The sequence below is a fragment of the Protomyctophum parallelum genome (genome assembly GCF_964188405.1).
Source record: "Protomyctophum parallelum genome assembly, chromosome: 23".
In the NCBI taxonomy this organism is placed as follows: Eukaryota; Metazoa; Chordata; class Actinopteri; order Myctophiformes; family Myctophidae; genus Protomyctophum; species Protomyctophum parallelum.
The window spans coordinates 21,286,887-21,311,742 of NC_139715.1; the positions used below are offsets into that span (position 1 = coordinate 21,286,887).

Consider the following 24,856-nt stretch of genomic DNA (forward strand, 5'->3'; position numbering starts at 1 on the left):
GACCTGCCGAGCAGAGACATTTCTGGCCTAGATGGGAGGGTCGCGCCTCAGAAAAACGCGCACCCTGATTGGATCTCATCGATCTGCCCGTCACCCCCGGCCCCTCCTCTCCCCCCTAGTGCAGCGCTACGTCACATCATTTAGAGCGACGCCCACCCGGAAGGGTTGACTCCCACTTTTAGACTGGTTCAGCCCACTGCTTTTTCCAGGCTTTCATCTTTCGCGCAGACGAAATGAAAGCCTGGGTATCGAGGCCAATACCCTCCCAACATTGTTTGTTAATTTCAATTAACGCCCAAATGTTCTCAGTGGTGTGGTTCTTGACATGCGACATAAAACAACCAACAAAGTGGCTTACAATGTGTAGTTTTTAGATTATGGTCAACAAACTATTAACAAAACAAAACAGTGAAAGATTAATTCCATTTGATTTCCAATTGATTGAGTACAATCAGGCTAACATACAAATTGGCCTAATGCAAAGCAGAAAAATAATCACACCCATATTAGGGATAACATACAGACAGTGCTTTGCTTTTGGATGGCAGCATATATGATTTTGACCCTCATAAATTATTATCCACCGACGGTGGTCCTGTAGCTCACCTCAAACGTTTTCCCTCTACCTCTACACATCACATTTGACATTTCTTAACTGAAATCAACCGATCTACAAACTCACACATAGTCATGGTTCATACTCTCAATGATATCATCCACTAATGCATTATGAGCATCACCTGTAGCATGGCCATTAATCTCACCAGTCACCAATGCATCATCATGGGCATAATCTGTGCTAATCTCACACATGTCACCCACCCACATCCTATCCGCCAATGCATCATGTTCACATGTTCTGTGAGCTTGTAGATCTGCCATTGTCTGCGAATGTTCGCCTGTTATGCCATGGCCGTAATTGGGGACGCCAGGGTTTGCGTCGTCAAACAAGTGAAAGCACTCGTGGTTATTCAGATGACGTCCGTCATTGAAGTGCTTGCCACAGTCTTTACATTCGTACGTTTTTTTCTCCAGTGTAACAGAAATTCTTGTGTGTCCTCAGATTGTCGTATGGTCTTTCTCCGAAGTGGATACGAAGGTGTTCCTTCAGATACTGTTCGCTACTGAAACTCTTGTCACACACTTTACAGCGGAAAGGCATTTCATCAATGTGGATGAGCTGATGTACCTTCAGATGACGTAAATGACTAAAACCTGTGTTACACAGTTCACAGTGGAAAGGTTGTACGTCAGTGTGCACATGCTTGTGTACCTTCAGGTCTCTCAACCAAATGAACCTCTTGTCGCACACATCACACTGCCAAGGTTTAACTCCAGAATGGTAGCGCTGGTGTTTCTTCAAATAGACTTTGCTACTGAAACTCTTGCTGCACTCTTTGCAGTGAAAAGGTTTTTCTCCAGTGTGGCCAGTTAGGTGATTTCTCAGACTAGATAACCTGCCAAAATTCATGTCACACTGTTCACACTGGAAATGTTTAACTCCAGTGTGGCAACGCTGGTGTTTCTTCAGAAACTGTTTGTTACTGAAACTCTCATCGCACTCTTCGCAGTGGAACGTTTTTTCTCCAGTGTGGAGAGTTAGGTGCTTTCTCAGACTAACTAACCTGGTGTAACCTATGCCACACTCTTCACACTGAAAAGGTTTTACACCAGTGTGGAGAGTTTGGTGATTTATCAGACTATCTAACTTGTTGAAACTCATGTCACACCACTCACAGTTGTGGGTTTTCTTTCCTGTGTGAATCAGATGATGCGTCTTTACTTCCCCTGGCTGAGTTAAAGTTTTGATAAATCGTTGATGACTGTAAGGTATTGGTTGGTCTGTGTCTCCTCGTTTTTGGTCGGTTGCAGAGGTGATACAGGGAGGGTCGCCGGGGACTGGAGTAGATGGAGGGGACTCGTCGCCCAATGTTACGACAGGAACTAAGTCTAAGCAAGCAGTGCTGGTGATTTGCCGACAGGCAGCTGAGGGGATCTGTCCATTCCATTGGCAGTAGATGTCCTTGTGGCGCCTCTTCATGTGTCTATGGAGGAAGGCCTGAGATGTGAAGGAAAATAGACACTCAGGACAGGGGAAGACCAGAGTCTGGGAAGTTTGGGATGTCACTCCTGATAGCGAGAGAGAAGACAGAGAGAGAGAGAAGGGGAGAGGAAGGTAAAAACAGTATCCAGACAGAAAATGCTTTGTCATCTGTCCAGTCTCCTTTGTAGGAGCATTATGGCTTCACTGTTAAGTATAATAATGGACTAAACAGAACACGATGTGTTTGATACCAAAATTGGAGCACACGCAGGATATTTGAAGTGAAGCATTTACCCCTGGCTTCTCCATAGTCTATTCATTGGATAAACTATCAGTCGATATGTGCACAAGTTACAAATAAGGCAGGCTTTGTGCATTACAGCTGGCAATGCAAGACGTTTCCAGCTTTGCAGGTGACAAAGAGGGGAAAGAAATTACTGTGGTCACAAAGTGCTGCCCAGGGGGCTGGGCCGAATCCGGCGAGCCACCCCACGTCCGAAACGGTTGAGAAATTACAGAGTTACCGTGTGGGGGTCCCTCTACTGTACCCTGTACTGTACTGGCACACCCGAAATCATCACATATAGTATACAGTTAATATATGCGTGTGTGTTTGTTAGGTTGCGCACAGGTGGTGAAAAACAACCATGCTATTTTCGTGCTCATACCTACCCAGCCACCCACACACATAGCTCTGTAAGGGAGTGGTTGCACCACTCAAAAATGTGAGATAATTCAAAGTGACTAGATCTGTGCTCGTCGGGAACCCGCCTACTTTGGAACGATGCAAGTTGGGAATAAAAAAAAAAGGATTGCTAAACAACAGACATCGTCCTCCTCCACGTCCTTACCTGGATGAGGGGAGGAGTCTCTCCCCTGACCAGTCCCGTCCCTCCTCATAAGTTCTGGGGCTGCAGACATCAGACCTAATAATATGACAGGGGAAAAGAAAAAGCAACATACATTTAGGGAAACAAACGGAATGAATGGGAAGACAGAACAGGACAGGTGGCCACAAGCACAAATATTCCTGGAACCAACATTATCAATATAAACAAACTCACTGGATTCACTATGTTATGAATATGAATATGTTATGTTTTTTTTGTACTATTTTAACAGCATGAGTATGTGATGGCGAGGGTTGATAACGCCAGTCCTCTGTTATTTACCATTGGAGTTTGCTTTTGGCATCAGTGTCTCCGATTGGTTGCACTCCGGTTCAGAATCCTGGTATGATTTTGGGTCCCAACAAGTGTCAGAACCTACAGGAACAGTGTCCTCCACCTCAGAACCTACAGAAACCCCCTCCCCCTCCCCGCTGACGCATTGCTGCAGCGGCACCAGTGGCCATGGAGAAGCCTGAGAGCTGTGTTCGGGAAGCACCACCACTGCCGGCAGCGTTTGTGAAGGACTGCCGCTGCCAGCTTCATTCAGTTTGTCAAGGACAGCTTCATTCACCAGAAGTGAAGAGGAAGCCTCGTGAAGTTGTGGGAGTTTGGGAAGGATCACCGCCGCCGGATTTATTTCAGCCAGAAGTGAAGAGGAAGCCTTGTCTATTTGTGGGAGTCTGTTAAGGACCACCACTGCCGACTTCATTTTAATCAGAAGTAAAGTGGAAGCCTTGTTTATTCGTGGGAGTCTGGAAAGGACCACCACTGCCGGCTTAATTTTAGTGAGAAGTGAAGTGGAAGCCTTGTCTAAATCCTCAGGAGTTTCTGAGTTCTCCATGAGCTGCTTCCCAGACGGAAAGGAAGTGGAAGCCTCGTCTAGATCCTCAGGAGTTTCTGAGTTCTCCATGAGTCGCCGTGGCTTCCCAGACGGAAGGGAAGTGGAAGCCACCTCTAAAACCTCAGGAGTTTCAGAGGAACTGGAAGCCTCGTCTAGATCCTCACGAGTTTCAAAGGAAGTGGAAGCCTTCTCTAAGTCCTCAGCGGTTTCCGAGTACTCCATGAGCCACCCCGGCTTCCTTATCTTACGTCTTGGGCGCTTCTTTTCTGAGAACCGTGGTGGGATAAGACTGTGATACATTTTGTCTGGCTGCCAAAAGGAGTCTAACGCTGGAGTTTCATTCACAGCAGGTTTCTCTTTTGTCATTACAGCATGGTCAACACTTGAAGCTGAAGCTGCAGCTACATCAGTGCTGGCCATACCCCGTTCAGTTGTCATGTGATTCTTCTTGTCGTCTTTAGTTTGGTGTGCGACTTCTGTTCTTTGCTGGAAGTTGCTTGAATGGATGCTTAAATGCAAACCGGGCTCTTTGATGCAGTTGTCAGGGACCCATTCCAAGATCTCTTCTAGGGCAGCATTCTCTGCCGTCTCACTCATCAGATTCTTACAGTTGGCTCGCAGAGCCATGAGGTCACAGAAGTCAGGGTCAAAGTGCAAGCCCTTCTTCAGGACCTACAGAAACAGAGTCAGTAAAACAAAAGATGTGAAAAGTGTCAACCATCGATTGTTTCACACAAAAAAGAGGCATTGACACAAACAAATAAAAATACTATTGTTTATGACCTGGAGCAACTCAAAGCGAACTTGGTTGCTGACGGGGCTGGCATCTGCCTTGTACTCCTGGTCAGGCTGTGTGTAGAGCTGGAAGACCATCTTGTAAGCCTCCACCGTGGGCTCCAGGAAGTAGACCAGCAGAGCACAGGCTCTGCACATCTCCAGGTCGTTGGGAAACAGGCCAGCGATGGTCTTGTAGATCAGGGACTTGGTGCCGACATCATCACAAGACTGAAGGGCCTTGGTGCACAGCTCCACACAGAACTGGAGCCCATCGTTGCCCAACTAACAAACAATGACAAAATGTTGAATATGAACACTGAAATGTGTAAAAGTTGTCTTGTCTTGAATACCACTGAATTCTATTAAAGGTTTAATCTAATATAAATATCCCACCTTCATTATTGGTAAAATAATTAGTTTCCAGTCTGGCAAAGCTATTATTCATACATTTTAAAATAAAATAAATTGGCCATGCTCTGAACAAAAAACAAGAAAAAAGATTAATCGATTAACTATTAACATCCCTATCCCTAAGCTCATACACATCAGCTCTATACAAGACAGAGTCACTCAGCCCACCTCTTTGTTCAGAAGGTCATTCTGGGAGGTTTTGTGAATCCAGGTGAGGTACACCTGGAGGAAGAAGGGATGTTCTCCTGCTGTGGGATGCTGAGAGCAGCACTTGGCCAGGGCCATAGCCTCGCGGACCCTCTCACAGGTCAACAGGTAGCGTACCCGCAGCTCCAACAACACCGGCACCTGGGTGCTGATATATCGGTCCACTGTGGAGGAGTCAAACAGGAGAAGATAGTCCATATTTAGTAACGTCAATGAAGTCACTGTGTGGAATGAGTCACTTACATTAAATTATACTGGGTGCCAGCATTCTATCCCGTTGTGTAATGAGCTAGACGTCAACACAGTGGAAACACTGATTAACAGGATTGTAAAGAATATGATAAAATTAAAAACAAAATTGGCATAGATCTGTCCAGCACTGGTTTGTTGTTTTCACCATTACAAACCTTGAGTCTGAGGTAATGTGGACTGTGTGAGGATGGCCTGCAGAGTGACGTTCCCCCATGGCCCGCCATCTTGTAAACAATTGCTCACCTCGAGCAAGTGAACATTCTGATGCCTCGCAAGGGACATATGACATTCCTGCATGACATTCCACAGTAGGGGGGAAAAAAAGAGAATAAATTGCAGCCTCACGTTTTGAAAAGCCCTGCTTTCTCCCCTGTTGAAAAACAGCGGGGAGAACGGGACAGACAATGCACACAATTATTTCTACTCTTATTTCTAACCTAGTCTGCGATGAGATTACAATTAGAGGAGCCTGCAACATTATCCCTAATGGACATTAAATCCTATTTCATCTTCACCCATGTTTGAAAGGCATGCCTCACACTGCCTCACACATGCGATGTAGATACATACAGTATATATTTTAGTGGTGCTGCATTTAAGGGGCAACCCTTCAAAGAAATACCAGTACATAATTAAGTCAGAAAATGGTTTGAAGCCTCACCTGGAATGTAACAGTGAAGTGTTTCAGTGGATCCTGATCGAAGTCATTCTTGTGATAGAACAGCAAGAGCTCAAACACACTCCTGTGATGGAACAGAAATCCTATGAATTACTGTTCAGGTAATAAATTGATTATTTAGTTGAAATATGCGCCCAGTTTCCCAACAGTCCAAAGAAAGGCCTCTTGACTATTGTAACTCCCTCCTCACTGGCCTACCGGCATGTGCACTTAAGCCTGTCCAACTGATCCAATCTTCCGCCATAGTCTGAAAACCCACCTTTTCAGACTCCAAGTCCATTATGGCACGTAGCACTTGCCCTAGCCCCTTAGATAGCACTTCATGTAGACTTAGATAGCATTTTATACAGACTTATAGCATGTTACGTAGACAGCACTAGAATTGCATTTTATGTAGTCATAGCATATGTATAGTATAATATAGTATGTATAGTTTCATTACATATATATTCCACTGTTTCGTTCTTAGCTTGGTTGTTAAAGCCTTGCTTTTTGTTATTGCTTAAATGTAAGTCGCTCTGGATTAAGAGCGTCTGCTAAATGCCTAAATTGTAAATTGGTTACTTACAAGGCCAGACTGCTGAGCATGTAGTGTACATCATCACAGCCTACTGGAAACGAGTAAGATTCTCGATCAAAATAGCAAAGAGCAATTTCGAGGACCCTGAGTTGAGGCAGTGGAGTCTGCCAGTGACATGTGTAGTCTTCCACCAGCTTTAAGAGAGAAATGTGGGAGAGAAAGAAAAAAAAAAAATTTGTTGGGGAACAACTTCCATCTATATCCATTAAACCCATTATGGCACACTAGTCCAAGAGGAACTTCAGGGGTTGACACTAAGATCTCACAGGCACTTGCTCGTTGGGCAAGTACAGGTCTCGTGAGGATGCAGCAGTGATGTAAATTTGATGCAACTCATGATTGCCTGAGTTTGCAGGCTACCTTGGTGTAAAATTTGATATTTTGTCCAAAATGTAAAAAGAAAGAATATTAAAAAAAGTTTAAGTAATGTAAATTAGGCATGATGTGAACGACTGAACGTGCTCGGTACATCATTATAAGACTACTTCTTGTTTATGCCCTAAAATGACTGGATATTCTTTTTACAGTCTATGCTGGATATACAGGTTTTGTAGCAATTTGTAGCACTAGCCATTGTAGAGATAAGCTGTTATGAGCTACTTTCTGTCAAGAAATTATCTGCAGGTGATTCTTTTTCTAAGTGTTGGAGTTTGGAATCACTCGTTTTTATTAACGGGTCGCGCAGGTGCCTCCTGCATTATGTTTTTTTTCTCCATTGCTCTGTAAAGCACTTTGAGCTGCATTTCATGTCATGAAAGGTGCTATACAAATAAAAATGTATTATTATTATTATTATTATTATTATGATGTGCAAAACACCTGCAGAGAATTTCTTGACAGAAAGTAGCTCATAACATGTCTACGGTGGATTGTTATGAAACAAAAGCTTGGCAGATTGAAAGAGGATAATTCAAGCTTGCCCTACAGTTGCAATGTTGCTGAGTTTAACGTTTAATACAAGCACATCGCAAAAGCAAATTGGATGAATGGGGAGTCAATGGAGGGTATTGCAACTCATCCCATTATAAAAACAATCTAGAGTTGCAAATTGCGGCTAGGTGACAGTCATGTTTCAGGGCTAATAACTAATAACTATCCACCTGTCTGCAATAATTAGATTGTTAAAACATGTACACAAGTAATTTCATATATCAGTAGATGAGATTCATTCATCAGAAATTCATCTGAAACAACTTGAAAACTTCTTTGAGGACAAGTTTTTAACTTTTTCCTCAAACAGTGGGCTAGAGTCTAGACTGAGTTTACTAGTTTAGCCAACTTATATTGATCTCTGGGGGAGGGGAACCCTGCAGACCTGCTGCTGCATGCATGAGTTCTCCTGCACAAGGTTTACTTTGTATTTTGATGAATGAATGTGTCTCTGACTGTCTTACCTTGCGGAATCCAGAACAGAAAGCTTTACCGTCCACCTGCAGCGTAAGACTCGAACAACCATTTGTAAATAAACTTTGTAATCGTTTCTCGAAGCCCTCTAAGTCGAGAGCACTGCCTTCCTCCGCCATACTGCTTTCGGCAGCGTCTAGTGAGCTAATCTAGTGAGCTAATTTAAGATTTCCGGTGGACGATCTCTTCAAAATAAGAGTACCCTCTAGAGTATTGAAAAAAGGTTTAATTTGCACATTAAAACTACAAATTAAGCATTTAAATGATGCTATATGATGCTATAAGACACACATTATGTTTCTGTGTAAGAATAAGTAATTAAATCCTTATAATAATAATAATAAAGTTATCTAAATGGATAAATGCTATTCACTGGAGTGCATGGACTTTATAAAGTGGACACTGGACAAAAGACGGCTCCGCAAGGCAACTATCTGGACATACCCACGCGTTCGGGGAGATGTCCTATACCACACCCCACTCTCCGCTAAGCGGGAGAGGTGTAAAATTCACAGCAGCAGACCTTCTACTGGGGTCAAGGGCCAAGGCTGACAAAAAGTACCGTTTCCGGACCCAGAATGGACACTGGACAAAAGACGGCTCCGCGAGGCAACTATCTGGACATACCCACGCGTTCGGGGAGATGTCCTGTACCACACCCCACTCTCCGCTAAGCGGGAGAGGTGTAAAATTCACAGCAGCAGACCTTCTACTGTGGTCAACGCTGAAAAAAGTACCGTTTCCGGACCCAGAATGGACACTGGACAAAGAGGCCTCCGCGAGGCAACTATCTGGACATACCCACACGTTCGGGGAGATGTCCTCTACCACACCACACTCTCCGCTAAGCGGGAGAGGTGTAAAATTCACAGCAGCAGACCTTCTACTGGGGTCAATGCTGACAAAAAGTACCATTTCCGGACCCAGAATGGACACTGGACAAAGAGGCCTCCGCGAGGCAACTATCTGGACATACCCACACGTTCGGGGAGATGTCCTCTACCACACCACACTCTCCGCTAAGCGGGAGAGGTGTAAAATTCACAGCAGCAGACCTTCTACTGGGGTCAAGGCTGACAAAAAGTACCGTTTCCGGACCCAGAATGGACACTGGACAAAAGACGGCTCCGCGAGGCAACTATCTGGACATACCCACGTGTTCGGGGAGATGTCCTGTACCACACCCCACTCTCCGCTAAGCGGGAGAGGTGTAAAATTCACAGCAGCAGACCTTCTACTGGGGTCAATGCTGACAAAAAGTACCGTTTCCGGACCCAGAATGGACACTGGACAAAGAGGCCTCCGCGAGGCAACTATCTGGACATACCCACACGTTCGGGGAGATGTCCTCTACCACACCACACTCTCCGCTAAGCGGGAGAGGTGTAAAATTCACAGCAGCAGACCTTCTACTGGGGTCAAGGCTGACAAAAAGTACCGTTTCCGGACCCAGAATGGACACTGGACAAAAGACGGCTCCGCGAGGCAACTATCTGGACATACCCACGCGTTCGGGGAGATGTCCTGTACCACACCCCACTCTCCGCTAAGCGGGAGAGGTGTAAAATTCACAGCAGCAGACCTTCTACTGTGGTCAACGCTGAAAAAAGTACCGTTTCCGGACCCAGAATGGACACTGGACAAAGAGGCCTCCGCGAGGCAACTATCTGGACATACCCACACGTTCGGGGAGATGTCCTCTACCACACCACACTCTCCGCTAAGCGGGAGAGGTGTAAAATTCACAGCAGCAGACCTTCTACTGGGGTCAATGCTGACAAAAAGTACCGTTTCCGGACCCAGAATGGACACTGGACAAAGAGGCCTCCGCGAGGCAACTATCTGGACATACCCACACGTTCGGGGAGATGTCCTCTACCACACCACACTCTCCGCTAAGCGGGAGAGGTGTAAAATTCACAGCAGCAGACCTTCTACTGGGGTCAAGGCTGACAAAAAGTACCGTTTCCGGACCCAGAATGGACACTGGACAAAAGACGGCTCCGCGAGGCAACTATCTGGACATACCCACGCGTTCGGGGAGATGTCCTGTACCACACCCCACTCTCCGCTAAGCGGGAGAGGTGTAAAATTCACAGCAGCAGACCTTCTACTGTGGTCAACGCTGAAAAAAGTACCGTTTCCGGACCCAGAATGGACACTGGACAAAGAGGCCTCCGCGAGGCAACTATCTGGACATACCCACGCGTTCGGGGAGATGTCCTCTACCACACCACACTCTCCGCTAAGCGGGAGAGGTGTAAAATTCACAGCAGCAGACCTTCTACTGGGGTCAACGCTCAAAAAAGTGCTGTGCCTTGGGGCATTGACATGAAATCACTTTCTCTACGCAAGCTAAGTCAGGTCAAGGAGTTACCTCTAGCTTTGGAATGGGTGTCACTTGTGTGCGTTGATTGCATCTGTCTGTGCATTTATGCATTTGTTTGTCCTGACGAAACTTGATTATTTCTCGACTGTTTATTTTCTCGTATGACACGACATAGAAACTACTTGTGACTACTGTCTTTGTGTGCTGTCGAGCGGATGTTCTTTGCATCAAAGGTATAGCCTGCTGTGTCATTCGATTCATTTGTCCAGATATGCCATTTATGATCTTTAAGGATGTACAATGACGCATATGGTGGCCTGTCGAAAAATACACACATACTGGTCAAAGCATACTCATTTTGGTGGTACAGACAGGATAAATTGAACGTTTTTGGAATTTTTGTGCCAGCTCTTAACAGGAGAAGTAAGGTCTGTGGGCTGTTAATTACTTCATATGTTGATAAGCTCTTTTCCTGCTGACATGTTTCACATTGTTCAGATTGAGCAGGTAATATTTGTGCAATAGTGTCTAAGATGCCTTTTTGTGACACGTCAAGTGGCTGCACTATGAATTGTGACATGTTCTTTGTAGATGGTAAGGCCTTGTCACCACATTGAGTACAACTATACAGACTAAGACTTTTCAGGCAAAGCAGGTCATCTCCAAGGAAAGGAGACCGAAGTGTGTATTCTACAAAGCTGTTTAATATGGTGCATTCTTCTGTCCTAGAACATTTCTGAGACACTAATGACACTGATGTGTTGGCTAGATTGAATTTCTCAAGTTTCCGTCTAAATGTTGAGTCCTGCGCTGCTGCTTCTTCAAGCTGTGTGTGACATTTTTTGATAGCAGGTGTCTGTTGTAGAAATGTTAGAATTGGTAATGGTATAGCTTCACACATATTGTCATTTAGACTTTCATTGCATAAAACCACATCATCATCATCTTCTTCCAAATTGTCCTCCGTTATTGTTCTGTTAATTGCTTTCAACTGTCCAGGCACAGAATGTACAGATGTCTGTATGTTTTGCTTGAACAACTGTGTGGACACCACACATACTCAACCAAACTACTAGTTTGTGTATAAAATCTAATGGGTCATTGTGCATTCCTAAGGCCAAGTAAGATGCTATTCACTAGTTGTTGAGTGACACCACAGATTGTTTTGCAATCAAATGTGTGACCTGGATTTTGAAAAAACGCTTGAATGAGAGCTGCTAAATTCCCCGGCATAGATGACAACTGAACCATCGAAGTAGGTGTCAATGGTTTCAATTTATCTTGTACTACTTGTAGATGCAGTATACCCACGCGTTCGGGGAGATGTCCTGTACCACACCCCACTCTCCGCTAAGTGGGAGAGGTGTAAAATTCACGGCAGCAGACCTTCTACTGAGGTCAACGCTCAAAAAAGTGCTGTGCCTTGGGGCATTGACAATTATTTAATTAACGAATTAAATAACCTTATTTTATTCTGAAGGCAACCGGATGTCTTAAATTAGCTAGCTCTCAGACAGGAAATTCTAAATTAGCTCATAAGACGGAGCCAAATATCTGTCTGAGAGTGGAGCCTGCCTGGCAAATTACATGGGGGGTCCTTTTTGTGGGCTTGGCCGAAAGTGGGCGTTACCAAAAGGTGGGCGTGGCCATGGCCGCCAGAAGTCTGTCAGATTTTGACAGCTTCAAATTAGTGTTAAACATAATATAACCCAATTGACTCCAGTCCTCTCTGTTTAATATATCTATAATGAAACTATATAAACTATGCATATACCATGAAGTGCTATGACTACTAGCTCTGGTCCATAGCTCTAATGCGTTTCATTTAGAGCTATGTTACTCTAAACTTCCCCGCTCGCATGAATGCAGACCAGCCTCTACTCTTTGGCGTAAATAAAAAGAACGTTTTTGCTACACATAAAAACAAAGGCGAGTTGTGTCATTAGAAAGCCTACTTTGGTAATTGGTTCTAGTTCTAGTGAACAGAAATAATAAATAAATAGACTTGGTAACCTAACTGTAGGGAGTGCAAACACATTAAAGAACCTGGGGGTTATCATCTATGAAAAGGCAACACAATGAGCAGAAAATAAAAATGAACCATGTAAATACAACAAATTGAGCAGAGCACTGCAGGGAGTTGAACCCCATTCCGGTAAACCAGAAGTACCACAACCAGTGCCTTGGTTTTTGTTTTGTTTTACGAGGTCCATTCGTTGAAATGTAAATGTTGCATTGCAACGGTAAAGTAATTTCACAATTGACATTGTAGGCAATAATTAATAACGGTATGGCACCAGGCCAAAGCCATGGGGATAGAGTATGTTTTGCACTCTGAGTGAGTGTGTGTGTGTGTGTGTGTCCATCAGTTTGTTAACAGCTAATCTCCAGCACCATTAACCCGGTCGATGCCAAATTTTGCACACACACTCCCTGGATGCCAACGATGAACCTCTGTCCCAAATTTTCCAGAACGGCCTGTATAGCACCACACATTTTTGTATGCCCTCCGAGACTATGAACTATAGCCTTTCGCTTTTCCGCGATTTAACCTTTTTTCAAATCGTGAACAATGATGAAGAATCGCGCACTATAGCATGCCACTTAATGACCTTGGGGTCATCAAGGTCATTGATATTGATCAATAACCTTGAGCAGTATAAATGACCTTCAATAAGACTAGTAAATGACCTTGACCAGTATAAATGACCTTGACAAGTACAAATGACCTTGACCAGTATAAATGACCGTGACCAGTATATGACTGACCAGTATAAATTACCTTCATGAGACTAGTAAATGACCTTGACCAGTATAAATGACCTTCATAAGACTAGTAAATGATCTTCACCAGTATGAATTACCTTGACCAGTATGCGGTCCGTGACCATGGACTATAGCCTTTCGCTTTTCCTTGATTTTCACCTTTTTTTTAAATCCTCAACAATGATGAAGAATCGCACACAATAGCGCGCCGCTCAATGACCTGAGACCATGGACCAATGAACCATGTAAATATAACACATTGAGCAGGGCACTGCAGGGAGTTGAACCCCGTTCCGGTAAACCAGAAGTCCGACACCAGTGCCTTAGTTTTTGTGTTGTTGTTCATTTACAGGTCCAGGTGTGCATACGCATGTGCGCCTGTGCGTGTGTAGGTGCATTTGTGCATGTCTGTGCACGCTTCAATGACCACTGTTGGACCCCATGGGGATCAAGGACCTCAGGGAGCCACCCATAATTCACAACGGTCACAGCGTTGCATCACAACTGGTGGCCAACAGTCGTAACCAACACCGCCACCGACCCACAGGAGAATACCATCGCACAGTGGTATCAGACCAACCACAATCAGCCAGCCCTCAAACCAAACCCTTCGACCTAGAAGAACTCGAAACTGCAATGGGAAAGTTGAAACCCGGAAAAGCAGCAGGGATTGATGACATACTGGCAGAAATTATACAGCACCTGGAACCTAACGCAAAGACCTGGCTCGTAGGGATGCTGAATACATGCATGGCACAGAAAACCATCCCTTCTGTCTGGAGAACGGCCAAAGTGGTTGCAATCCCTAAACCTGGCAAAGACCCATCATCCCCAAAGAGCTACCGACCCATTTCCCTCCTCTGCATCACCTACAAGAGGCTGCTACTCCAACGCCTCATGCCACTCATAGACACCAAACTGACTAAAGACCAAGCTGGTTTCCGTCCCGGCCGCTCCTGTGCTGGACAGAGCTCAACCTCACCCAACACATTGAGGATGGGTTTGAGGGAAAACAAATAACTGGAGCAGCAACTGGAGGGCGAAGCAAGCACGCAGGCAGCTTGTGCCTGCCTGCCTGCGTGCGTGCCTGCCTGCCTTCCTCATGTGGAAGCTGCGTAGTTGAGTTTGTGTGTGTCTTTCTTTTTCTGTCTTTCTTTCTTAGGATGAAGATCAAGGTAGACGCCGTTGGAAGGCTCAACACAAGCCGATGCCCCTAGAGATCCATCCCAAAGCTTCCCTCAGGGAGTCCAGCAAGCCAGCTAGCCAGCAAGCCCGCCCAGTCAGCCAACGCAGCCAGCCAGCTCCGCCAGTCAGCCAGTGTAGAAAGTCAGGCTGCCAAGCCAGCGCACATCAGCCCTTGCAGTCAACCATTGTAGCCATACCAGCCTTGCTCAGTCAGCTCAGCCAGGCCTCTCTCGAGGCCTGGCTCTCTGTCTGCCTGGCCCGGTCTGCCCCGCCCTGCCTTGCAGCAACAGAACCAGCCTTGCTGGCAAGCCAGCCAGCTCAGAATACGAGCTCAGCAAGCCAGCGCAGCTGGCAAGCACGCAGTTAGTCTAAACCAGTTTCAGACTGGCAGGCCAAGGCAGACAGACAGGAAGACCGAGGCGCCTAGGCAGGCAGACAGGCCAGGAAGGCAACAAAGTGCAGGCAGGGGGACTGTCCGGCCTAAGGCTGCGCTGCAAGGGTTGGAGCCTGGCCAGCTCCTGCTGGTCTAGACTGAGTGGCTGTGGCTGCACAGTAAGGCTGCGGTAACCTAGTCTGGGCTTGCTGCTGCACTGGCTTGCTCAGCTCGCATTCTGAGCTGGCTGGCTTTCCAGAAAGGCTGGTTCTGTTGCTGCAAGGCAGGGCAGGGCAGACCGGGCCAGGCAGACAGAGAGCCAGGCCTCAAGAGAGGCCTGGCTGAGCTGACTGAGCAAGGCTGGTATGGCTGCAATGGCTGACTGCAAGGGCTGATATGCTCTGGCTTGGCAGCCTGACTTTCTACACTGGCTGACTGGCGGAGCTGACTGGCTGCGTTGGCTGACTGGGCAGGCTTGCTGGCTAGCTGGCTTGCTGTGCTCCCTGAGGGAAGCTTTGGGATGGATCTCTAGGGGCATCGGCTAGTGTTGAGCCTTCCTATGGCGTCTACCTTGATCTCCGTCCTAAGAAAGAAAGACAGAAAAAGAAAGACACACACAAACCCAACTATGCAGCTTCCACCTGAGGAACCGAGACGCAAGAAAAGAACTGAGCGTCACTTGGGATGGTCACAAACTCTCCAACCATACCCACCCCATGTATCTTGGAGTTACACTGGACAGGACACTCTTCTTCAAAAAAAACACCTGGAGAACACAAAAGCCACAGTCAACACCCACAATAACATCCTGTGAAAACTAGTGAACTCCCAAGTGGGGCGCAGACCCACAAACAATCCGTGCAACTGCCATGGCCCTGTCTTTCTCTATAGCAGAGTATTCCTGCTCAAGCTGGAGCCGATCACGTCACACCAAATTGGTCGACACAGCCCTAAATGACACCTGTCGCATCATCACGGGATGGGTCAAGAAAACACCTGTCCCGCCCGTGCCTTTATGCGCTAGCCGGCACCTCCCCCCGCACATCAGACGACTGTGTAACGCTCAAGATGAATGGAAAACACAGGAGATAGACAGTGAAGTCTGGAATGAAATGATAGAGAACACCTCACTCACACAGTTTCCTTTCGTGGCTGTTTACATTCGAGGGTCGCCGGTCCTCTCAAACGGAACAGTTTAACGTCATGCCCAGGACGAAAAGATATAGAGAACACCATAATGACAAATGACAAATAACAGCAGGAAGGCATGGGCCACAATCCACCGTCTTGGCAAAGACCACACCACCCATAATTCACAACGGTCACAGCAAATTCTGTTGCATCACAACTAGTGTAGGTATTGGATGGAGCCCGCACACCACAGGTATAAGAAAGACGTGATGCAGAGGAGGGAAATGGGTCGGTAGCTCTTCGGGGATAATGGGTCTTTGCCAGGTTTAGGGATTGCAACCACTTTGGCCTTTTTCCAGACAGAAGGGGTGGTTTTCTGTGCTGTGCATGTGTTCAGCATCCCCACAAGCCAGGGCCTTGAGTTAGGTCCCAGGTGCTGTATCATTTCTGCCAGTAGGTCATCAATCCCTGCTGCTTTTCCGGGTTTCAACTTTCCCATTGCAGTTTCAAGTTCTTCTAGGTCGAAGGGTTTGGTTTGAGTGATGGCTGATTATGGTTGGTCTGATACCACTGTGCGATGGTATTCTATGTGGGTCGGTGGCGGTGTTGGTTACAACTGTTGGCCACCAGTTGTGACCAAGACCGCCACCAACCCACAGGAGAATACCATCGCACAGTGGTATCAGACCAACCACAATCAGCCAGCCTTCAAACCAAACCCTTCGACCTAGAAGAACGTGAAACTGCAATGGGAAAGTTGAAACCCGGAAAAGCAGCAGGGATTGATGACCTACTAGCAGAAATTATACAGCACCTGGGACCTAACGGAAAGACCTGGCTTGTGGGGATGCTGAACACATGCATAGCACAGAAAACCATCCCTTCTGTCTGGAAAAAGGCCAAAGTGGTTGCAATCCCTAAACCTGGCAAAGACCCATTATCCCCAAAGAGCTACCGACCCATTTCCCACCTCTGCATCACCTACAAGCCTATCCCGTCACACCAAATTGGTCGACACAGCCCTAAATGACACCCGTGGCATCATCATAGGATGCATCAAGACAACACCTGACCCTGTCCCAACACCTGTTTACATTCGAGGGTCGCCGGTCCTCTCGAACGGAACAGTTTAACGTCATGCCCAGGACGAAAAGATATAGAGAACACCAACATGACAAATAACAGCAGGAAGGCATGGGCCACAATCCACCGTCTTGGCAAAGACCACACCACCCATAATTCACAACGGTCACAGCAAACTCTATTGCATCACAACTGGTGTAGTTATTGGATGGAGCCCGCACACCACCAAAAAAAAGAAAAACAACATACTATAGTATGCCCTCCGTGACCATGGACTTTAGCCTTTCGCTTTTCTGCAATTTAACCTTTTTTCAAATCCTCAACAATGATGAAGAATCGCGCACTATAGCGTGCCACTTAATGACCTTGACCAATATCAATGACCTTGAGCAGTATAAATTACCTTCAATAAGACTAGTAAATGACCTTGACCAGTATAAATGACCTTGACAAGTACAAATGACCTTGACCAGTATAAATGACCTTCACCAGTAGAAATGACCGTGACCAGTATATGACTGACCAGTATAAATTACCTTCATGAGACTAGTAATTGACCTTGACCAGTATAAATGACCTTTAGAAGACTAGTAAATGATCTTCACCAGTATAAATTACCTTTAGAAGACTAGTAAATGATCTTCACCAGTATAAATGACCTTGACCAGTATGCGGTCCGTGACCATGGACTATAGCCTTTTGCTTTTCCTTGATTTTCACCTTTAAAAAATCCTCAACAATGATGAAGAATCGCACACTATAGCGCGCCGCTCAATGACCTGAGACCATGGACCAATGAATGAAATACAACACATTGAGCAGGGCACTGCAGGGAGTTGAACCCCGTTCCGGTAAACCAGAAGTCCGACACCAGTGCCTTAGTTTTTGTGTTGTTGTTCATTTAAAGGTCCAGGTGTGCATACGCATGTGCCCCTGTGTGTGTAGGTGCATGTGTGCATGTGTGTGCACGCTTCAATGACCACTGTTGGACCCAATGGCGATCAAGGACCTCAGGGAGCCACCCATAATTCACAACAGTCACAGCGAACTCTGTTGCATCACAACTGGTGGCCAACAGTCGTAACCAACACCGCCACGACCCACAGGAGAATACCATCGCACAGTGGTATCAGACCAACCACAATCAGCCAGCCCTCAAACCAAACCCTTCGACCTAGAAGAACTCAAAACTGCAATGGGAAAGTTGAAACCCGGAAAAGCAGCAGGGATTGATGACATACTGGCAGAAATTATACAGCACCTGGAACCTAACGCAAAGACCTGGCTCGTGGGGATGCTGAACACATGCATGGCACAGAAAACCATCCCTTCTGTCTGGAGAAAAGCCAAAGTGGTTGCAATCCCCAAACCTGGCAAAGACCCATCATCCTCAAAGAGCTACCGACCCATTTCCCTCCTCTGCATCACCTACAAGAGAGGCTGCTACTCCAACGCCTCATACCACTCATAGACACCAAGCTGACTAAAGACCAAGCTGGTTTCCGTCCCGTCCTGTGCTGGACAGAGCTCAACCTCACCCAACACATTGAGGATGGGTTTGAGGGAAAACAAATAACTGGAGCAGCAACTGGAGGGCGAAGCAAGCACGCAGGCAGCTTGTGCCTGCCTGCGTGCCTGCCTGCCTTCCTCATGTGGAAGCTGCATAGTTGAGTTTGTGTGTGTGTTTCTTTTTCTGTCTTTCTTTCTTAGGACGAAGATCAAGGTAGACGCCGTTGGAAGGCTCAACACAAGCCGATGCCCCTAGAGATCCATCCCAAAGCTTCCCTCAGGGAGTCCAGCAAGCCAGCTAGCCAGCAAGCCCGCCCAGTCAGCCAACGCAGCCAGCCAGCTCCGCCAGTCAGCCAGTGTAGAAAGTCAGGCTGCCAAGCCAGCGCACATCAGCCCTTGCAGTCAACCATTGTAGCCATACCAGCCTTGCTCAGTCAGCTCAGCCAGGCCTCTCTCGAGGCCTGGCTCTCTGTCTGCCTGGCCCGGTCTGCCCCGCCCTGCCTTGCAGCAACAGAACCAGCCTTGCTGGCAAGCCAGCCAGCTCAGAATACGAGCTCAGCAAGCCAGCGCAGCTGGCAAGCACACAGTTAGTCTAAACCAGTTTCAGACTGGCAGGCCAAGGCAGACAGACAGGAAGACCGAGGCGCCTAGGCAGGCAGACAGGCCAGGAAGGCAACAAAGTGCAGGCAGGGGGACTGTCCGGCCTAAGGCTGCGCTGCAAGGGTTGGAGCCTGGCCAGCTCCTGCTGGTCTAGACTGAGTGGCTGTGGCTGCACAGTAAGGCTGCGGTAACCTAGTCTGGGCTTGCTGCTGCACTGGCTTGCTCAGCTCGCATTCTGAGCTGGCTGGCTTTCCAGAAAGGCTGGTTCTGTTGCTGCAAGGCAGGGCAGGGCAGACCGGGCCAGGCAGACAGAGAGCCAGGCCTCAAGAGAGGCCTGGCTGAGCTGACTGAGCAAGGCTGGTATGGCTGCAATGGCTGACTGCAAGGGCTGATATGCTCTGGCTTGGCAGCCTGACTTTCTACACTGGCTGACTGGCGGAGCTGACTGGCTGCGTTGGCTGACTGGGCAGGCTTGCTGGCTAGCTGGCTTGCTGTGCTCCCTGAGGGAAGCTTTGGGATGGATCTCTAGGGGCATCGGCTAGTGTTGAGCCTTCCTATGGCGTCTACCTTGATCTCCGTCCTAAGAAAGAAAGACAGAAAAAGAAAGACACACAAACCCAACTATGCAGCTTCCACCTGAGGAACCGAGACGCGAGAAAAGAACTGAGCGTCACTTGGGATGGTCACAAACTCTCCAACCATACCCACCCCATGTATCTTGGAGTTACACTGGACAGGACACTCTTCTTCAAAAAAACACCTGGAGAACACAAAAGCCACGGTCAACACCCACAATAACATCCTGTGAAAACTAGTGAACTCCCAAGTGGGGCGCAGACCCACAAACAATCCGTGCAACTGCCATGGCCCTGTCTTTCTCTACAGCAGAGTATTCCTGCTCAAGCTGGAGCCGATCACGTCACACCAAATTGGTCGACACAGCCCTAAATGACACCTGTCGCATCATCACGGGATGGGTCAAGAAAACACCTGTCCCGTCCGTGCCTTTATGCGCTAGCCGGCACCTCCCCCCGCACATCAGACGACTGTGTAACGCTCAAGATGAATGGAAAACACAGGAGATAGACAGTGAAGTCTGGAATGAAATGATAGAGAACACCTCACACACACAGTTTCCTTTCGTGGCTGTTTACATTCGAGGGTCGCCGGTCCTCTCAAACGGAACAGTTTAACGTCATGCCCAGGACGAAAAGATATAGAGAACACCATAATGACAAATGACAAATAACAGCAGGAAGGCATGGGCCACAATCCACCGTCTTGGCAAAGACCACACCACCCATAATTCACAACGGTCACAGCAAATTCTGTTGCATCACAACTAGTGTAGGTATTGGATGGAGCCCGCACACCACAGGTATAAGAAAGACGTGATGCAGAGGAGGGAAATGGGTCGGTAGCTCTTCGGGGATAATGGGTCTTTGCCAGGTTTAGGGATTGCAACCACTTTGGCCTTTTTCCAGACAGAAGGGGTGGTTTTCTGTGCTGTGCATGTGTTCAGCATCCCCACAAGCCAGGGCCTTGAGTTAGGTCCCAGGTGCTGTATCATTTCTGCCAGTAGGTCATCAATCCCTGCTGCTTTTCCGGGTTTCAACTTTCCCATTGCAGTTTCAAGTTCTTCTAGGTCGAAGGGTTTGGTTTGAGTGATGGCTGATTATGGTTGGTCTGATACCACTGTGCGATGGTATTCTATGTGGGTCGGTGGCGGTGTTGGTTACAACTGTTGGCCACCAGTTGTGACCAAGACCGCCACCAACCCACAGGAGAATACCATCGCACAGTGGTATCAGACCAACCACAATCAGCCAGCCTTCAAACCAAACCCTTCGACCTAGAAGAACGTGAAACTGCAATGGGAAAGTTGAAACCCGGAAAAGCAGCAGGGATTGATGACCTACTAGCAGAAATGATACAGCACCTGGGACCTAACGGAAAGACCTGGCTTGTGGGGATGCTGAACACATGCATAGCACAGAAAACCATCCCTTCTGTCTGGAAAAAGGCCAAAGTGGTTGCAATCCCTAAACCTGGCAAAGACCCATTATCCCCAAAGAGCTACCGACCCATTTCCCTCCTCTGCATCACCTACAAGCCTATCCCGTCACACCAAATTGGTCGACACAGCCCTAAATGACACCTGTGGCATCATCATAGGATGCATCAAGACAACACCTGACCCTGTCCCAACACCTGTTTACATTCGAGGGTCGCCGGTCCTCTCGAACGGAACAGTTTAACGTCATGCCCAGGATGAAAAGATATAGAGAACACCAACATGACAAATAACAGCAGGAAGGCATGGGCCACAATCCACCGTCTTGGCAAAGACCACACCACCCATAATTCACAACGGTCACAGCAAACTCTATTGCATCACAACTGGTGTAGTTATTGGATGGAGCCCGCACACCACCAAAAAAAAGAAAAACAACATACTATAGTATGCCCTCCGTGACCATGGACTTTAGCCTTTCGCTTTTCTGCAATTTAACCTTTTTTCAAATCCTCAACAATGATGAAGAATCGCGCACTATAGCGTGCCACTTAATGACCTTGACCAATATCAATGACCTTGAGCAGTATAAATTACCTTCAATAAGACTAGTAAATGACCTTGACCAGTATAAATGACCTTGACAAGTACAAATGACCTTGACCAGTATAAATGACCTTCACCAGTAGAAATGACCGTGACCAGTATATGACTGTGACCAGTATAAATTACCTTCATGAGACTAGTAATTGACCTTGACCAGTATAAATGACCTTTAGAAGACTAGTAAATGATCTTCACCAGTATAAATGACCTTTAGAAGACTAGTAAATGATCTTCACCAGTATAAATGACCTTGACCAGTATGCGGTCCGTGACCATGGACTATAGCCTTTTGCTTTTCCTTGATTTTCACCTTTAAAAAATCCTCAACAATGATGAAGAATCGCACACTATAGCGCGCCGCTCAATGACCTGAGACCATGGACCAATGAATGAAATACAACACATTGAGCAGGGCACTGCAGGGAGTTGAACCCCGTTCCGGTAAACCAGAAGTCCGACACCAGTGCCTTAGTTTTTGTGTTGTTGTTCATTTAAAGGTCCAGGTGTGCATACGCATGTGCCCCTGTGTGTGTAGGTGCATGTGTGCATGTGTGTGCACGCTTCAATGACCACTGTTGGACCCAATGGCGATCAAGGACCTCAGGGAGCCACCCATAATTCACAACGGTCACAGCGAACTCTGTTGCATCACAACTGGTGGCCAACAGTCGTAACCAACACCGCCACGACCCACAGGAGAATACCATCGCACAGTGGTATCAGACCAACCACAATCAGCCAGCCCTCAAACCAAACCCTTCGACCTAGAAGAACTCAAAACTGCAATGGGAAAGTTGAAACCCGGAAAAGCAGCAGGGATTGATGACATACTGGCAGAAATTATACAGCACCTGGAACCTAACGCAAAGACCTGGCTCGTGGGGATGCTGAACACATGCATGGCACAGAAAACCATCCCTTCTGTCTGGAGAAAAGCCAAAGTGGTTGCAATCCCCAAACCTGGCAAAGACCCATCATCCTCAAAGAGCTACCGACCCATTTCCCTCCTCTGCATCACCTACAAGAGAGGCTGCTACTCCAACGCCTCATACCACTCATAGACACCAAGCTGACTAAAGACCAAGCTGGTTTCCGTCCCGTCCTGTGCTGGACAGAGCTCAACCTCACCCAACACATTGAGGATGGGTTTGAGGGAAAACAAATAACTGGAGCAGCAACTGGAGGGCGAAGCAAGCACGCAGGCAGCTTGTGCCTGCCTGCGTGCCTGCCTGCCTTCCTCATGTGGAAGCTGCATAGTTGAGTTTGTGTGTGTGTTTCTTTTTCTGTCTTTCTTTCTTAGGACGAAGATCAAGGTAGACGCCGTTGGAAGGCTCAACACAAGCCGATGCCCCTAGAGATCCATCCCAAAGCTTCCCTCAGGGAGTCCAGCAAGCCAGCTAGCCAGCAAGCCCGCACAGTCAGCCAACGCAGCCAGCCAGCTCCGCCAGTCAGCCAGTGTAGAAAGTCAGGCTGCCAAGCCAGCACACATCAGCCCTTGCAGTCAACCATTGTAGCCATACCAGCCTTGCTCAGTCAGCTCAGCCAGGCCTCTCTCGAGGCCTGGCTCTCTGTCTGCCTGGCCCGGTCTGCCCCGCCCTGCCTTGCAGCAACAGAACCAGCCTTGCTGGCAAGCCAGCCAGCTCAGAATACGAGCTCAGCAAGCCAGCGCAGCTGGCAAGCACGCAGTTAGTCTAAACCAGTTTCAGACTGGCAGGCCAAGGCAGACAGACAGGAAGACCGAGGCGCCTAGGCAGGCAGACAGGCCAGGAAGGCAACAAAGTGCAGGCAGGGGGACTGTCCGGCCTAAGGCTGCGCTGCAAGGGTTGGAGCCTGGCCAGCTCCTGCTGGTCTAGACTGAGTGGCTGTGGCTGCACAGTAAGGCTGCGGTAACCTAGTCTGGGCTTGCTGCTGCACTGGCTTGCTCAGCTCGCATTCTGAGCTGGCTGGCTTTCCAGAAAGGCTGGTTCTGTTGCTGCAAGGCAGGGCAGGGCAGACCGGGCCAGGCAGACAGAGAGCCAGGCCTCAAGAGAGGCCTGGCTGAGCTGACTGAGCAAGGCTGGTATGGCTGCAATGGCTGACTGCAAGGGCTGATATGCTCTGGCTTGGCAGCCTGACTTTCTACACTGGCTGACTGGCGGAGCTGACTGGCTGCGTTGGCTGACTGGGCAGGCTTGCTGGCTAGCTGGCTTGCTGTGCTCCCTGAGGGAAGCTTTGGGATGGATCTCTAGGGGCATCGGCTAGTGTTGAGCCTTCCTATGGCGTCTACCTTGATCTCCGTCCTAAGAAAGAAAGACAGAAAAAGAAAGACACACAACCCCAACTATGCAGCTTCCACCTGAGGAACCGAGACGCGAGAAAAGAACTGAGCGTCACTTGGGATGGTCACAAACTCTCCAACCATACCCACCCCATGTATCTTGGAGTTACACTGGACAGGACACTCTTCTTCAAAAAAACACCTGGAGAACACAAAAGCCACGGTCAACACCCACAATAACATCCTGTGAAAACTAGTGAACTCCCAAGTGGGGCGCAGACCCACAAACAATCCGTGCAACTGCCATGGCCCTGTCTTTCTCTACAGCAGAGTATGCCTGCTCAAGCTGGAGCCGATCACGTCACACCAAATTGGTCGACACAGCCCTAAATGACACCTGTCGCATCATCACGGGATGGGTCAAGACAACACCTGTCCCGTCCGTGCCTTTATGCGCTAGCCGGCACCTCCCCCCGCACATCAGACGACTGTGTAACGCTCAAGATGAATGGAAAACACAGGAGATAGACAGTGAAGTCTGGAATGAAATGATAGAGAACACCTCACACACACAGTTTCCTTTCGTGGCCGTTTACATTCGAGGGTCGCCGGTCCTCTCGAACGGAACAGTTTAACGTCATGCCCAGGACGAAAAGATATAGAGAACACCATAATGACAAATAACAGCAGGAAGGCATGGGCCACAATCCACCGTCTTGGCAAAGACCACACCACCCATAATTCACAACGGTCACAGCAAACTCTGTTGCATCACAACTGGTGTAGGTATTGGATGGAGCCCGCACACCACAGGTATAAGAAAGACGTGATGCAGAGGAGGGAAATGGGTCGGTAGCTCTTCGGGGATAATGGGTCTTTGCCAGGTTTAGGGATTGCAACTACTCCAGCCTTTTTCCA

General features: G+C 47.7%; 1 protein-coding gene across 1 annotated transcript; it reads right to left on the bottom strand.

Annotated features, from left to right (window-relative positions):
• Positions 1-403: 403 nt before the first annotated feature.
• LOC310853953 (uncharacterized protein) lies at positions 404-8,204 on the bottom strand (the record flags this gene model as incomplete). Its single annotated transcript, XM_083758427.1, has 9 exons — positions 404-2,130; positions 2,896-2,970; positions 3,217-4,447; positions 4,559-4,834; positions 5,132-5,334; positions 5,578-5,713; positions 6,084-6,165; positions 6,670-6,815; positions 8,076-8,204. 9 exons carry the CDS (start codon positions 8,202-8,204, stop codon positions 1,010-1,012), a joined length of 3,399 nt encoding a protein of 1,132 aa, XP_083614553.1. The 3' UTR covers positions 404-1,009.
• Positions 8,205-24,856: the final 16,652 nt, after the last annotated feature.